General features: G+C 43.7%; 1 protein-coding gene across 3 annotated transcripts in view; it reads left to right on the forward strand.

The window, feature by feature from the left end:
- The first annotated feature begins 1,274 nt into the window (after window positions 1-1,274).
- Window positions 1,275-15,308, forward strand: part of MAP3K15 (mitogen-activated protein kinase kinase kinase 15) — a 161,358-nt gene continuing 147,324 nt past the window's right edge. For 2 of the 3 annotated variants that reach the window (XM_055565237.1, XM_055565238.1), the window contains exon 1: window positions 2,442-2,517. In XM_055565237.1, coding sequence (XP_055421212.1) covers window positions 2,457-2,517 — 61 coding nt within the window. In that variant the 5' untranslated portion in view covers window positions 2,442-2,456. Of the gene's footprint in view, window positions 1,642-2,441; window positions 2,518-15,308 lie in introns of those variants that run through there. The other variant, XM_055565235.1, reaches the window with a different exon arrangement.

Genomic DNA, 15,308 nt, shown 5'->3' on the forward strand with positions numbered 1-15,308 from the left:
ATAACAAGTGTTGGTGAGAGTGTGGAGAAGTTGACACTCTTGTCCACTGCTGATGGAAATATAAAACCATGGAACCACACTGAAAAGCAGTGGTAGTTTCTCCAAAGCTTAAATATGGAGTTGCCATGTGATCCAGAAATCCCATTCCTAGGTATATACCCAAAGCAAATGAAAAGCTTTATCCACACTGTGTATGATTCTATTTATGTGAAATGTCCAGAATAGCCAAATCTACAGAGACAGAAAGTAGATTAGTGGCTGCCTGGGGCTGAAGGGTGTTGGGGAAGGTGGAAAGAGACTGGTAATGGGTACTTGGGTTTTGGGGGGTGTGATGAAAATGTTCTAAAACTGAGTATGGTGATGGCTGCTCAACTCTGAGAATAAACTAAAAACCATTTAAATGGATTAATTGGATGGTTTGTGAATTATATTTCAATAAAGTTGTTATTAAGGGATTTCCCTGGTGGTTCAGTGGTTAAGACTTCACCTTCCAGTGCAGGAGGTGCAAGGTTCAATCCTTGGTTGGCGAGCTAAGATCCCACATGCCTCACAGCCAAAGCGTAGAACGGAAGCAATACTGTGACTAGAAATGGTCTATAGGCCAACAGACTTTGATGCTGGTGCATCATGGTGCTTTTGTCAAGGTCACAGTGAGAGTCAGGACGAGCAGCCTCCAGGGCATGGGCTCAGAAGGGCCCTGCTCTCCACAACTGGGGACACGCAGTACAAAATCAGTAGTTTTAAATAAGCATCTTCTCATCTCGATTCTGAGTTAAAACTACATCAGTATTTAGTGTGGAGTTGAATATTGACATCCAACCGGCGCTTTGAAAGAGCTTTTTTTGGTCTGTTTAAAAAGCCTCAAATTGTTTCGAGGGAAAAAATCGGGACCCCGAAGGCTGGAGCGATGGCAATACACAACAAAATCCGCAGTTCGTGAATCCGCCCTTCTCAGAGCACTGCCCGGGGGACGCGGCAGGGGGCGCCCGGCGGGCTCCTGCCCCGCCGCCCTTCCCAGACCTCCCTCCGCCCTCCGAGGGCCCTGACGTCCCCGCCCCCACCTCCCGCCTCCCGCCCGAGTCTTCAAAGGGCGCTCGGGGGCTGCGGGGCAGGAGCTTCCGCGTGCGACCCAGGGGCCCCGCCGTCACCTGTCCGTCGCGGGGCCACCGGCGGGCGCTGGGTCCCCCCAACTCCCTTCCCGCGTCCAGGGAGCAGGTGCCGCCGCCGGCCACTCGCGCCGAGGTGGGACCAGGAAGGGCGCGCCCGGCGGCCACATGGAGAGCGGCGGCGGGGCGACCCCGGCGGGGGCGGTCGGGGCGGCGGCCGAGCCCCCCCAGTGCCCGCTGCCGCCGGTGGGCGAGGGCGTGGCGGAGCCGCCGGGCCCGCCGGAGCCCGAGGGGGCGGCCGAGGGCGCGGGGGTTGGAGGCGAGGGCGGGGGCGCGGGTGGGCCGCGGCGGGCGCTGCGGGCAGTATACGTGCACAACGAGAGCCCCCAGGGCGGCGCGGCCGGCGGCCCCGAGGCGGGGGCGCGCCAGTGCCTGCTGCGGGCCTGCGAGGCTGAGGGCGCCCACCTCACCTCCGTACCCTTCGGGGAGCTCGACTTCGGGGAGACGGCCGTGCTCGACGCCTTCTACGACGCAGGTGAGGCGGGTCCCCCCCCACTCCCACCCCACTCCTCCCAGCTTTCCTTAGCACTCTTGCCGCCATAGCACCAGCTCCTCCCTATCCTAGCACCCCCTGATAGGACCGCCCTACCTTTTGGGGAGGGGAGAGTAGGGGGCATTGCACCCTTTTACAGATAAAAAGCAGAGACCCCTGGCATTTATATTTCTTTATTATTCAGTTTTCTTAAACATCACATGATCCAAGAAATAGCCTGTGATCCAGACGAGGCCGAGTCCCCCTTCCCACTAGGTATTCTACTCTTACTTTCTCCCTTCTATGGGTCCCAACCCTGGCTCCACGTTAGAATCCCCTGGGGGAGCTTTAAAAACTTCTGTTGCCCAGACCAATGACAGCAGAACCTGAGGCCTCAGGATTGTTGAATGCTTCCCAGGTGATTCCATTTTGCAGCCAAGAATGGAAATCGATGGTAGAGTGGGGATGGAGGTGCATCTCTTGGAAATATCCCCCTGTTCTTTTTTTTTAAGATTTTTTTTTGGTGTGGACCATTTGTAAAGTCTTTATTGAATTTATTACAATATGGTTTCTGTTTTATGTTTTGATTTTTTGGCCACGAGGCATGTGGGGTCTTAGTTCCCCCACTAGGGATTGAACACTGCACCTCCTGCATTGGAAGAAGAAGTCTTCAAGACTGGACAGCCAGGGAAGTACCCCCGCCCCCTGACCCCCCCCCCCATGTTCTTTTGCACACTTATCACAGCTGTGCTGTACCACCAGTGTGGCAGGTGCATTTTGTTCTTTCTGAAGTGTTCCTGATCTCCTCCATTGCTGGAATGGGACCCTCAGCTCACTCAGCTTTAAATCCGTACTTGTGGTTGGCACGAGTTCCTCCAGGTATAGAATGGATTATTGCTTGGCTGTTTTCCTTACGTAACCTTTAGAAGCTATGTGACAAGCCTCTGGCACTTGGGGACATTCACAAACACTGCATGTGAGACAGTAGTTTACCTGGGAGCCTGGGCCTTGGTTTCTCCTCCGGTCAGACAGGCGCACCATGCCTGCCCTAAACCCAAAAGCACCTGAGAAGGGAAATGGAGAGTCTGTACGGTGCTGGCCAGACTGTGCTGATGAGGTGGTGAGCTAGCTTTATTACCGTCCATTCTTTGTCGGGATCTGTTTTCTGCAGAGCAAATGCTCCCCAGATGGAAGGGGGGCAGGGTAGCAGGCTTGTTCAAACAAGTGGCAGCTGGGCCCTTTGAAAATGCTCCCTTGACTTTTCTGACCACTCAGAGTTGACTTCAGCACAGCATCTTTTTTAGAAAAGTTGTTCAGGAGCCCACTTCACTGGGAACCACTCGGTTTTCTCAACTTCTGTTCATTCTCTTCTGAAAATGAAGTTGAACAGACTCTTCTCTGAATGGTTAAATGTCCATTTGACCATTAGGCACAACTGTAGCCTCCTGCCTGCTGGTGTTCTGAAAATTGGCATGCAGTGGCTTTTCTTCTCTGTCGTGTGTGTGTGGGGGGGGTGTGTGTAAAAAACAAGCCTCATCTACTACTAGAACTGCTTCTGTCGGGTTGGGTGTGATGGTTCATTCAGGCAGAGATCTTGGGCTTTCAATTCCAGAGCCACACAAAGAGCACATGACCTTTTCTTGTTCTGGGTCCTGATTGCCTAGAATTTTCAGCTTCATTATGTACCCCCTTTCGATGACCTGGGCCTGGTCTTGAAAAATTATTTTTCAATACATCATGATAACTAATAATTTCTTCTCATAGGTTTGACGAACAGTGTACAAAACTCGAGTAAATGGGTTCATGGATTTAAACAGACGCCCCCGCCCTCCCACCTTCCACTGGCTTCCTAATCTCTGCCATTCACACAACATTTTGGTGTCTCCACCAAAAAGATAACAAATCTGTCACTTGGCTTTTTTGTGAAATTTCTAAAACCTTCCTGTCTGATATGTTAGCCCCTACCCACAGGTGGCTTTTTACATTTAAGTTAGTTTAAATGCAATAAAATAAAAGTTCCTCATTTTGCATTTGCCACATTTTGAGTGCTCCACAGACACAGTGAGGAGAGTGTTTTCCTCATCGAGGAAGGTCCCATCACATGGTGCTGTTCTAGAAAAATGCTTGTAGGAGAGGGGAACTACTCAACTGTCCTAAGTGTGTTTGGGGGGATCATAGATGTGAAATTGAAGCCCTTCTGTCCCCTGTGTCAGAGCAAGTCAAGGCTGGCTTGAATCCTGTTTCCCGTCTCCTTGTGCAGTTTTCTGTAATCCTTTGTGGGTCGAAAACAGAGCTTATATGTCACCAGTGCCTGGGTGATTTGATGGGCTGCAGGAGAGCCATCAACCTGCAAGGGCGCATGTGGGCACTACTTGGAGAGACAACCACTGCAGGCCACGAGGGCTGAGGAGCATCTCAGTGGCTTTTTTTTCCAATTATTTATTTTTGGCTGTGCTGGCTCTTTGTTTATGTTTTTTTTTAAATTTTTTATTTATTTATTTTTTTAAATTTTATTTTATTTTTACACCTGAAACACTATTAGTTTTGCCAAACATCAAAACGAATCCACCACAGGTATACATGTGCTCCCCATCCTGAACCCTTCTCCCTCCTCCCTCCCCACACCATCCCTCTGGGTCGTCCCAGTGCAACAGCCCCAAGCATCCAGTATCGTGCATTGAACCTGGACTGGCAACTCGTTTCATACATGATATTATACATGTTTCAATGCCATTCTCCCAAATCTTCCCACCCTCTCCCTCTCCCACAGAGTCCATAAGACTGTTCTATACATCAGTGTCTCTTTTGCTGTCTTGTACACAGGGTTATTGTTACCATCTTTCTAAATTCCATATATATGCGTTAGTATACTGTATTGGTGTTTTTCTTTCTGGCTTACTTCACTCTGTATAATAGGCTCCAGTTTCATCCACCTCATTAGAACTGATTCAAATGTATTCTTTTTAATGGCTGAGTAGTACTCCATTGTGTATATGTACCACAGCTTTCTTATCCATTCATCTGCTGATGGACATCTAGGTTGCTTCCATGTCCTGGCTATTATAAACAGTACTGCGATGAACATTGGGGTACACGTGTCTCTTTCCCTTCTGGTTTCCTCAGTGTGTATGCCCAGCAGTGGGATTGCTGGATCATAAAGCAGTTCTATTTTCAGTTTTTTAAGGAATCTCCACACTGTTCTCCATAGTGGCTGTACTAATTTGCATTCCCACCAACAGTGTAAGAGGGTTCCTTTTTCTCCACACCCTCTCCAGCATTTATTGCTTGTAGACTTTTGGATCGCAGCCATTCTGACTAGTGTGAAATGGTATCTCATAGTGGTTTTGATTTGCATTTCTCTGATAATGAGTGATGTTGAGCATCTTTTCATGTGTTTGTTAGCCATCTGTATGTCTTCTTTGGAGAAATGTCTGTTTAGTTGTTTGGCCCATTTTTTGATTGGGTCATTTATTTTTCTGGAGTTGAGCTGTAGGAGTTGCTTGTATATTTTTGAGATTAGTTGTTTGTCAGTTGCTTCATTTGCTATTATTTTCTCCCATTCTGAAGGCTGTCTTTTCACCTTGCTAATAGTTTCCTTTGATGTGCAGAAGCTTTTAAGTTTAATTAGGTCCCATTTGTTTATTTTTGCTTTTATTTCCAATATTCTGGGAGGTGGGTCATAGAGGATCCTGCTGTGATGTATGTCAGAGAGTGTTTTGCCTATGTTCTCCTCTAGGAGTTTTATAGTTTCTGATCTTATGTTTAGATCTTTAATCCATTTTGAGTTTATTTTTGTGTATGGTGTCAGAAAGTGTTCTAGTTTCATTCTTTTACAAGTGGTTGACCAGATTTCCCAGCACCACTTGTTAAAGAGATTGTCTTTAATCCATTGTATATTCTTGCCTCCTTTGTCAAAGATAAGGTGTCCATATGTGCGTGGATTTATCTCTGGGCTTTCTATTTTGTTCCATTGATCTATATTTCTGTCTTTGTGCCAGTACCATACTGTCTTGATAACTGTGGCTTTGTAGTAGAGCCTGAAGTCAGGCAGGTTGATTCCTCCAGTTCCATTCTTCTTTCTCAAGATTGCTTTGGCTATTCGAGGTTTTTTGTATTTCCATACAAATTGTGAAATTATTTGTTCTAGCTCTGTGAAGAATACCGTTGGTAGCTTGATAGGGATTGCATTGAATCTATAAATTGCTTTGGGTAGTATACTCATTTTCACTATATTGATTCTTCCAATCCATGAACATGGTATATTTCTCCATCTGTTAATGTCCTCTTTGATTTCTTTCACCAGTGTTTTATAGTTTTCTATATATAGGTCTTTAGTTTCTTTAGGTAGATATATTCCTAAGTATTTTATTCTTTCCGTTGCAATGGTGAATGGAATTGTTTCCTTAATTTCTCTTTCTGTTTTCTCATTAGTAGTGTATAGGAATGCAAGGGATTTCTGTGTGTTGATTTTATATCCTGCAACTTTACTATAGTCATTGATTAGTTCTAATAATTTTCTGGTGGAGTCTTTAGGGTTTTTTATGTAGAGGATCATGTCATCTGCAAATAGTGAGAGTTTTACTTCTTCTTTTCCAATTTGGATTCCTTTTATTTCTTTTTCTGCTCTGATTGCTGTGGCCAAAACTTCCAAAACTATGTTGAATAGTAATGGTGAAAGTGGGCACCCTTGTCTTGTTCCTGACTTTAGAGGAAATGCTTTCAGTTTTTCACCATTGAGGATAATGTTTGCTGTGGGTTTGTCATATATAGCTTTGATTATGTTGAGGTATGTTCCTTCTATTCCTGCTTTCTGGAGGGTTTTGATCATAAATGGATGTTGAATTTTGTCAAAGGCTTTCTCTGCATCTATTGAGATAATCATATGGTTTTTATTTTTCAATTTGTTAATGTGGTGTATTACATTGATTGATTTGCAGATATTGAAGAATCCTTGCATCCCTGGGATAAAGCCCACTTGGTCATGGTGTATGATCTTTTTAATGTGTTGTTGGATTCTGATTGCTAGAATTTTGTTAAGGATTTTTGCATCTGTGTTCATCAGTGATATTGGCCTGTAGTTTTCTTTTTTTGTGGGATCTTTGTCAGGTTTTGGTATTAGGGTGATGGTGGCCTCATAGAATGAGTTTGGAAGTTTACCTTCCTCTGAAATTTTCTGGAAGAGTTTGAGCAGGATAGGTGTTAGCTCCTCTCTAAATTTTTGGTAGAATTCAGCTGTGAAGCCGTCTGGACCTGGGCTTTTGTTTGCTGGAAGATTTTTGATTACAGTTTCAATTTCTGTGCTTTGATGGGTCTGTTAAGATTTTCTATTTCTTCCAGGTCCAGTTTTGGAAAGTTGTACTTTTCTAAGAATTTGTCCATTTCTTCCACGTTGTCCATCTTATTGGCATATAATTGTTGATAGTAGTCTCTTATGATCCTTTGTATTTCTGTGTTGTCTGTTGTGATCTCTCCATTTTCGTTTCTAATTTTATTGATTTGATTTTTCTCCCTTTGTTTCCTGATGAGTCTGGCTAATGGTTTGTCAATTTTATTTATCCTTTCAAAGAACCAGCTTTTGGCTTTGTTGATTTTTCCTATGTCTCTTTTGTTTCTTTTGCATTTATTTCTGCTCTAATTTTTAAGATTTCTTTCCTTCTACTAACCCTGGGGTTCTTCATTTCTTCCTTTTCAAGTTGCTTTAGGTGTAGAGTTAGGTTATTTATTTGACTTTTTTCTTGTTTCTTGAGGTATGCCTGTATTGCTATGAGCTTTCCCCTTAGGACTGCTTTTACAGTGTCCCACAGGTTTTGGGTTGTTGTGTTTTCATTTTCATTCGTTTCTATGCAAATTTTGATTTCTTTTTTGATTTCTTCTGTGATTTGTTGGTTATTCAGCAGCGTGTTGTTCGGCCTCCATATGTTGGAATTTTTAATAGTTTTTCTCCTGTAATTGAGATCTAATCTTACTGCATTGTGGTCAGAAACGATGCTTGGAATGATTTCTATTTTTTTGAATTTACCAAGGCTAGCTTTATGGCCCAGGATGTGATCTATCCTGGAGAAGGTTCCATGTGTGCTTGAGAAAAAGGTGAAATTCATTGTTTTGGGATGAAATGTCCTATAGATATCAATCAGGTCTAACTGGTCTATTGTATCGTTTAAAGTTTGTGTTTCCTTGTTAATTTTCTGTTTAGTTGATCTATCCATAGGTGTGAGTGGGGTATTTAAAGTCTCCCACTATTATTGTGTTATTGTTAATTTCTCCTTTCATAGTTGTTAGCATTTGTCTTACATATTGTGGTGCTCCCGTGTTGGGTGCATATATATTTATAATTGTTATATCTTCTTCTTGGATTGATCCTTTGATCATTATGTAGTGACCATCTTTGTCTCTTTTCACAGCCTTTGTTTTAAAGTCTATTTTATCTGATATGAGTATTGCTACTCCTGCTTTCTTTTGGTCCCTATTTGCATGGAAAATCTTTTTCCAGCCCTTCACTTTCAGTCTGTATGTGTCCCCTGTTTTGAGGTGGGTCTCTTGTAGACAACATATGTAGGGGTCTTGTTTTTGTATCCATTCAGCCAGTCTTTGTCTTTTGGTTGGGGCATTCAACCTGTTTACGTTTAAGGTAATTACTGATAAGTATGATCCCGTTGCCATTTACTTTATTGTTTTGGGTTCGAATTTATACACCGTCTTTGTGTTTCCTGTCTAGAGAATATCCTTTAGTATTTGTTGGAGAGCTGGTTTGGTGGTGCAGAATTCTCTCAGCTTTTGCTTGTCTGAAAAGCTTTTGATTTCTCCTTCATACTTGAATGAGATCCTTGCTGGGTACAATAATCTGGGCTGTAGGTTATTTTCTTTCATCATTTTAAGTATGTCTTGCCATTCCCTCCTGGCTTGAAGAGTTTCTATTGAAAGATCAGCTGTTATCCTTATGGGAATTCCCTTGTGTGTTATTTGTTGTTTTTCCCTTGCTGCTTTTAATATTTGTTCTTTGTGTTTGATCTTCATTAATTTGATTAATATGTGTCTTGGGGTGTTTCGCCTTGGGTTTATCCTGTTTGGGACTCTCTGGGTTTCTTGGACTTGGGTGATTATTTCCTTCCCCATTTAAGGAAGTTTTCAACTATTATCTCCTCAAGTATTTTCTCATGGTCTTTCTTTTTGTCTTCTTCTTCTGGGACCCCTATGATTTGAATGTTGTAGCGTTTAATATTGTCCTGGAGGTCTCTGAGATTGTCCTCATTTCTTTTAATTCATTTTTCTTTTATCCTCTCTGATTCATTTATTTCTACCATTCTATCTTCTAATTCACTAATCCTATCTTCTGCCTTGTTATTCTACTATTTGTTGCCTCCAGAGTGTTTTTAATTTCATTTATTGCATTATTCATTATATATTGATTCTTTTTTATTTCTTCTAGGTCCTTGTTAAACCTTTCTTGCATCTTCTCAATCCTTGCCTCCAGGCTATTTATCTGTGATTCCATTTTGATTTCAAGATTTTGAATCAATTTCACTATCATTATTTGGAATTCTTTATCAGGTAGATTCCCTATCTCTTCCTCTTTTGTTTGGTTTGGTGGGCATTTATCCTGTTCCTTTATCTGCTGGGTATTCCTCTGTGTCTTCATCTTGTTTAAATTGCTGAGTTTGGGGTGTCCTTTCTGTATTCTGGCAGTTTGTGGAATTCTCTTTATTGTGGCATTTCCTCGCTGTGTGTGGGTTTGTACAGGTGGCTTGTCAAGGTTTCCTGAGTAGGGAAGCTTGTGTCAGTGTTCTGGTGGGTGGAGCTGTATTTCTTCTCTCTGGAGTGCAATGAAGTGTCCAGTAATGAGTTATGAGATGTCTATGGTTTTGGGGTGACTTGGGCAGCCTGTATCTTGAAGCTCAGGGCTGTGTTCCTTTGTTGCTGGAGAATTTGCTTGGTATGTCTTGCCCTGGAACTTGTTGGCCCTTGTGTGGTGCTTGGTTTCAGTGTAGGTATGGAGGCGTTTGATGAGCTCCTGTCAATTAATGTTCCTTGGAGTCAGGAGTTCCCTGGAGTCAGGGTTTGGACTGAAGCCTCCTGCTTCCAGTTATTGGTCTTATTTTTACAGTAGTTTCAAAACTTCTCCTTCTATACAGCAGCATTGATAAAACATCTACGTTAAAGATGAACAGTTTCTCTAACTTGAGGGTCACCCAGAGAGGTTCACAGCATTACATGGAGAAGAGAAGAAGGAGGAGGGATTTAGAGGTGACCTGAATGAGATGAGGTGGAATCAATAGTGGAGAGAGTGGGCTAGCCAGTAATCACTTCCTTATGTGCACTCCACAACTGGACCACTCAGAAATGTTGACGGAGTTATACAGAGGAGAGAAGAAGGAGGAAGGAGACAGAGGTGGCCAGGAGGATAAAAGGGGGGAATGAAAAGGAGGGAGACAGATCCAGCCAGTAATCAGTTCCCTAAGTGTTCTCCCCGTCTGGAACACACAGAAATTCACAGAGTTGGGTTGAGTAGAGAGGGGTTAGGGAGGAGACACCGGTGACCTGGTGGAGAAAAAGGAGAGTCCAAAGGGAGAGAGAGCAGTCAAGCCAGTAATCTCGCTCCCTAGTGAAAAATGGGTACTGAAGATTGGGTTCTTAAAGGTACAAAATTGGTAACAAATACATAAAAGCAAAAATTAAAAATCTAGAGTCGAGTTTGGAATTTCAAAAATATGATGTTAAAGAAAAGAAGAAGGAAAAGAAAGAGAGAAAAAACGAACAAACAAAAACAAACAAGGTCGCGAAAATTATAAAGAGAATATAGGTACAAAATTGATGACTAATACCAAAAAACAAAAGTTAAAAATCTATAGTAGAGTTTGGAATTTCAGATATACAATGTTATATAAAAGAAGAAGAGAAACAAAAAAAAGTCACAAATTATAAAAAAAAAAAACTATAGGTACAAAATTGATAACAAATACCAAAAAGCTAAAATTAAACATCTAGAGTAGAGTTTGGAATTTCAAAAATACAATGTTAGAAGAAGAAGAAGGAAAAAAAAAACACAAGGTCAAAAAGTTATAAGAAATATATATATGAAGTTTGCTGTAAAAAAAAAATAGCGTCTTTTTTTTTTTGCAAAGTAATAGGTTATAAAAGTGAAAATTAAAGGAATAATAGAGGACTTAAATTTTTTTTAATTAAAAAAAAAAAGAAAGAAAGAATGATCGTAAAAATAGTAAAAATATATCTAGGACTTTCTCTGGTTTTGTTGTGAGTATTGTGGGTTCAGTTCATTTTCGGCTAGTTCCTTGGACTGACTTATATTTCTCAAGATCTATAGGCCCCTTCCTATGTAGTCGGTACTAACCACAGGGTTTTAATCTATCGCCTGTAGCTTCCAAGGCGGTTCCCTCTGTTATAGCTTCTTCTGTTTGCTGGTCTCTTCAGTGTCTGGTTTCTGCCCTGACACAAAGGGGATGGTGGAGGATATTTTTTTTTTTTTAGGCTCACTTGTTCAGTGGCGCTGTTGGGAGGGAGGGAGGGATGCTGCAAATAACACTGGCGTGTGCTGGCAGTGCCTCAGCCACACTGGGTCTGCCCCCGCTCACGGCGCGTGTAGCCTCCCTGCCCACACTTCTCAGGCTCTAGGTTGCTCTGCCAGGAACCATCCATGGCCGGCCCTGTGCTGCCTGTACCTCCCAGGTCCAAGCCGCTCAGGTTCAGGCACTCCGGTAGTCCTCAGAGGCGCAGACTTGGTTGGGCCTGCGTTTTGTGCCCTTCCCAGGTCCGAGCAGCTCAGGTGATGAGGTGTTCGGCGAGCGCGATTGCTGAGACTTATTGCCTCCCCGCCGCTCGTTTATCTAGGTGTACAACCGGCGCACCTTCTCAGGCAGATGTTGACCGTCCAGACCGCCAAGAAGTTTTAGTTAGCAAAGAAGCCTGCTTACAGTTTTATAGATAATGTCTCTCTGGGGCTGCGATTACCCCCTTCTGGTTCTGGCTGCCTGTCACCGGAGGGGGAAGGTCTGCAGCCGGCTATCTCTGTTCAGTCCTTTGTTCCGTGCGCAGGCCTGGCGGTGTCTTAGGTTAGGGCTGGCTTTTCGCGTGGTAGATATCCCACAGTCTGGTTTACTAGCCGAAATTATTTCACTCAGATAGCGCTCAGGGTATTCAGGCCAGGTCCTTACCCTAAGCGATGCAGCCCACTCCGCGCCTCCCTGCCCAGCCCCCACTTGCTAATAGCAGATGCAGGCGTCTGTCCTGCTTTTCTGCTGTGGGGAGTTACCGTAGGGCTCGCAATCTGCGAGTTTTAATTGTTGATTTATTTTTCCTCCCTGTTATGTTGACCTCTGTGCTTCCAAAGCTCGGCACAGATTCGGCAATGAGAAGGTTTCCTGGTGTTTGGAAACTTCTCTCTTTTTAAGACTCCTTTCCCGGGACGGAACTCTGTCCCTCCCTCTTTTGTCTCTTTTTTTGTCTTTTATATCTTTTCCTACCTCCTTTCGAAGACTTGGGTTGCTTTTCTGGGTGCCTGATGTCCTCTGCCGGCCTTCAGAAGTTGTTTTGTGGAATTTACTCGGTGTTTAAATGTTCTTTTGATGAATTTGTGGGGGAGGAAGTGTTCTCCCCGTCCTACTCCTCTGCCATCTTGGCTCCTCCCCCTTGGGTCTTTGTTGCTGTGTGCTTTTCTCTCGTGGCAAGTAGGAGCTCCTCTCTAGTTGTAGTGCATGGACTTCTCATTGTGGGGGCTTCTCTTGTCGCGGAGAGCACAGGTCTAGAGCTTCAGTTGTTGCAGCTCCCGGACTCTAGAGCACAGGCTCAATAGCGTCTTAGTTGCTCCACAGAATGTAGGCTCTTCCTGCACCAGGGATCAAACCCGCATCTCCTGCACTGGCAGGCAGATTCTTTACCACTGAGCCACCAGGGAAGCCCTTATCGCCTTTTGTTTTTGTTTTTTTAATTATGACAAAGTGTATGTAACAAAAAATTTGCCATTTTAACCATTTTTCAGTGTGCATTTCAGTAGCATTAAGCGCAGTTGCCCTCCTGTGCACCTATCACCACTATCCATCTCTAGAACGTCTTCATCATCCTGAACAGAATCTCTGTACCGCTTAATAACTCACGATTCCTCACTCCCCCAGGCCCTGGTAACCCCTGTCCTACTGTCTGTCTCTATGAATTTGGCTGCTGTGGATGCCTCGTATGAATGGACTCGTACAGTATTTGTCTTTCTGTGTCTGGCTTATTTCAGTTAGCATGATGTCTTAGGGTTTTGTGAATGATGCTGTCATAGGTGGATAAATTTCTGTTCAAGTCTCTGCTTTCACATTTTGGGGTGTATACCTGTACATGAAATTGCTGGGTACGATATGGTAATTCCGTGTTTAACTTTTTGAGGGACATTCTTTATACATTAACAGAAGTGGTGGTCATCTCTGTGTGCCTCTGACCCACAGAAGGACCCTTTTTGTTTTTTAACATCCATCCTCAAAGACGAGAGTCTCAAGTTCAGTAAAACTATCAAATTCAGCATATGGGGATCCATCACTTGATTACTTCTAGGATTTGGAGAGAAAAGCATATCTGGTTTTTTGTTTTATAGGAGAAACCCCTTCTTCTGGATATACCTTGATGCCTTTTGTTGAGGTTCCCATTTCGGTACTTTAACAGAATTCGTGATCATGACTTTGGCTGGCATACTGTGTGTGTTGGGTATGTTTGCACCGAGCAGCCTCCTTCCTGGGGGTCCTCAGTGCTTGTGAACATACCAAAAACTCAGACATCCTTCAGGAAGGAAACCTGGGTAACTCTGTCTCAGGGTTTCTAAATGTTTCAACCAGGGAAACTGTTCTCCCACAGTGCTGCCATTGGGTACACTTATAGTGTGAACTCTTAGACTGAGCTCTGGCCCAGCAGAGCACAATGCCTGTATCTCCTGGGAATGCACCGTATTATTGATGTAGGTGTCCTCTCCAGCTAGTTTCGTTAATGACCAGACTAAGGACCTACACCTAGATGCTGGAATGGAGCTGTCCTGAGTTAGCTATTAACTGCTCAGATGACAGAACAGCCCCTTTGCTCAGGCCCAGGGATTGGGTGAGCTTCCCATTCCTGCTGTTTCTGGCTCTGCCTACCCTCTGTCCACTCTGAACCCCACTTGCAAGCTACTTTCCTGACTCAGGGGCCCTGCTTTTGATTTTTTTCTTCAGCAATGTTCACAGTGATTTTAAACGTGGAGCAGTGTTGCCACCTGCAACAGGAAATCCTTGCATTTCCTGGACATTGATTCAAAGACCAAGACATCAGTTTCCCAGTTAGTTATTTGACTTTCATGATTCCCTTGTTCTGGCATGAGTCATTTGGAGGATACGAAGTATGGCAGAGCTAGCTGGGGGGTCAGGAGATTGATTTTTCTCATTGTTGCTGGGAAGTGGGGACTATATTTTCCAGCACCCATTGAGCCTATTGTTGGATGTATAAAACTAGCTTTGGCCAATGAAATGTGAGTATTAGTGATGTCTGTCACTTCCGGTCAAGGCATGGCTTATATGCAAATCTTCACATACTTTCTCATTCCTTTCTGTAGTCTCCAAGGGGACCTTGGAGGCTGATTGTAGAAGATGACAGTGGCACGGGATGGAAGGTACCTGGATTCCTGAACCACTCCTTTGAGGACAGCTGTTGGACCAGGATCATCCACTTTTGGATTTTCCATAAGCAAGAGAGAAGCTTTTATTTAGTCAGGTTCCTAAGACTTGGGGTGGTTTTTTGACAGTGATAAGAGCGTACCACTTGGATTATGAAAATATAGCCCAACAGCTAGAAAGTTGTCTCCTAGGGCATGCTTTTCCAAGAGAAAGCCAAGCCATGTATCATCTCATGTAATGGATTGTCACTGGTAATAATATATGCCAGTCATGGGGTCCCTAACTGTGCTGCTGTGGACCTTGAAAATAAAATGTAAATGCTTGGACCATCAGGTTCATGCCAGCAATGGGAGGAGACATTCTAGGTTCTTTCCTGGTTTCCCTGGTATTGGAGACTAGGTTCTTTTTTCCTTCTGATTAAATGATACTGTAGTGATTCTGTTAGTTTATATCTAACAGTAACATTGAAATTTTTGCAACAAAAAAGAACATAAAATGGTTTAAAATAAGGCCAGCTCTAGTTCCATTCACTCCCCTTCATGTGGGTTGTGTCTTGCTTCACCTTCCATGATGTTACTCATAAATTCATTAGCTTGATCCGTTGTGTAGCATGGAGAGTGCCCAAGGCTTCCATAGATGTTTCCACATTGCCTGGTCTCCCCTGCAGTTAGCTGGGCTTCTTGTGGTGAGCGCTGGCCAATGGAATGTGAACAGCATCAATAAGTGTCACTTTGAAAGCAGCCGAGTCAGATGATACACCACCACCATTTCTCTTTGCCTCTATCAGGACAAACTTGAAGGCTGTGTGTTCAGGATGGTAGTTAAGCCCCTGAAATGTGGGGGATTTGTTTGAGGTAGCAGCATAACCTAGCTCCTCCTGACTCAGATAGCTTGCTGTGCATTCTGTTAGAAATGTTTGCATGTTTCTCCGCTAACTTTAATCCACAGGTGCATTGGCTCCTGCTTGAGAGAGACTTGCTGCTAAGTCACTTCAGTCATGTCCAACTCTGTGCGACCCCAGAGACAGCAGCCCACCAGGCT

This window comes from Bubalus kerabau, chromosome X, assembly GCF_029407905.1.
Source record: "Bubalus kerabau isolate K-KA32 ecotype Philippines breed swamp buffalo chromosome X, PCC_UOA_SB_1v2, whole genome shotgun sequence".
Lineage (NCBI taxonomy): Eukaryota > Metazoa > Chordata > Mammalia > Artiodactyla > Bovidae > Bubalus > Bubalus kerabau.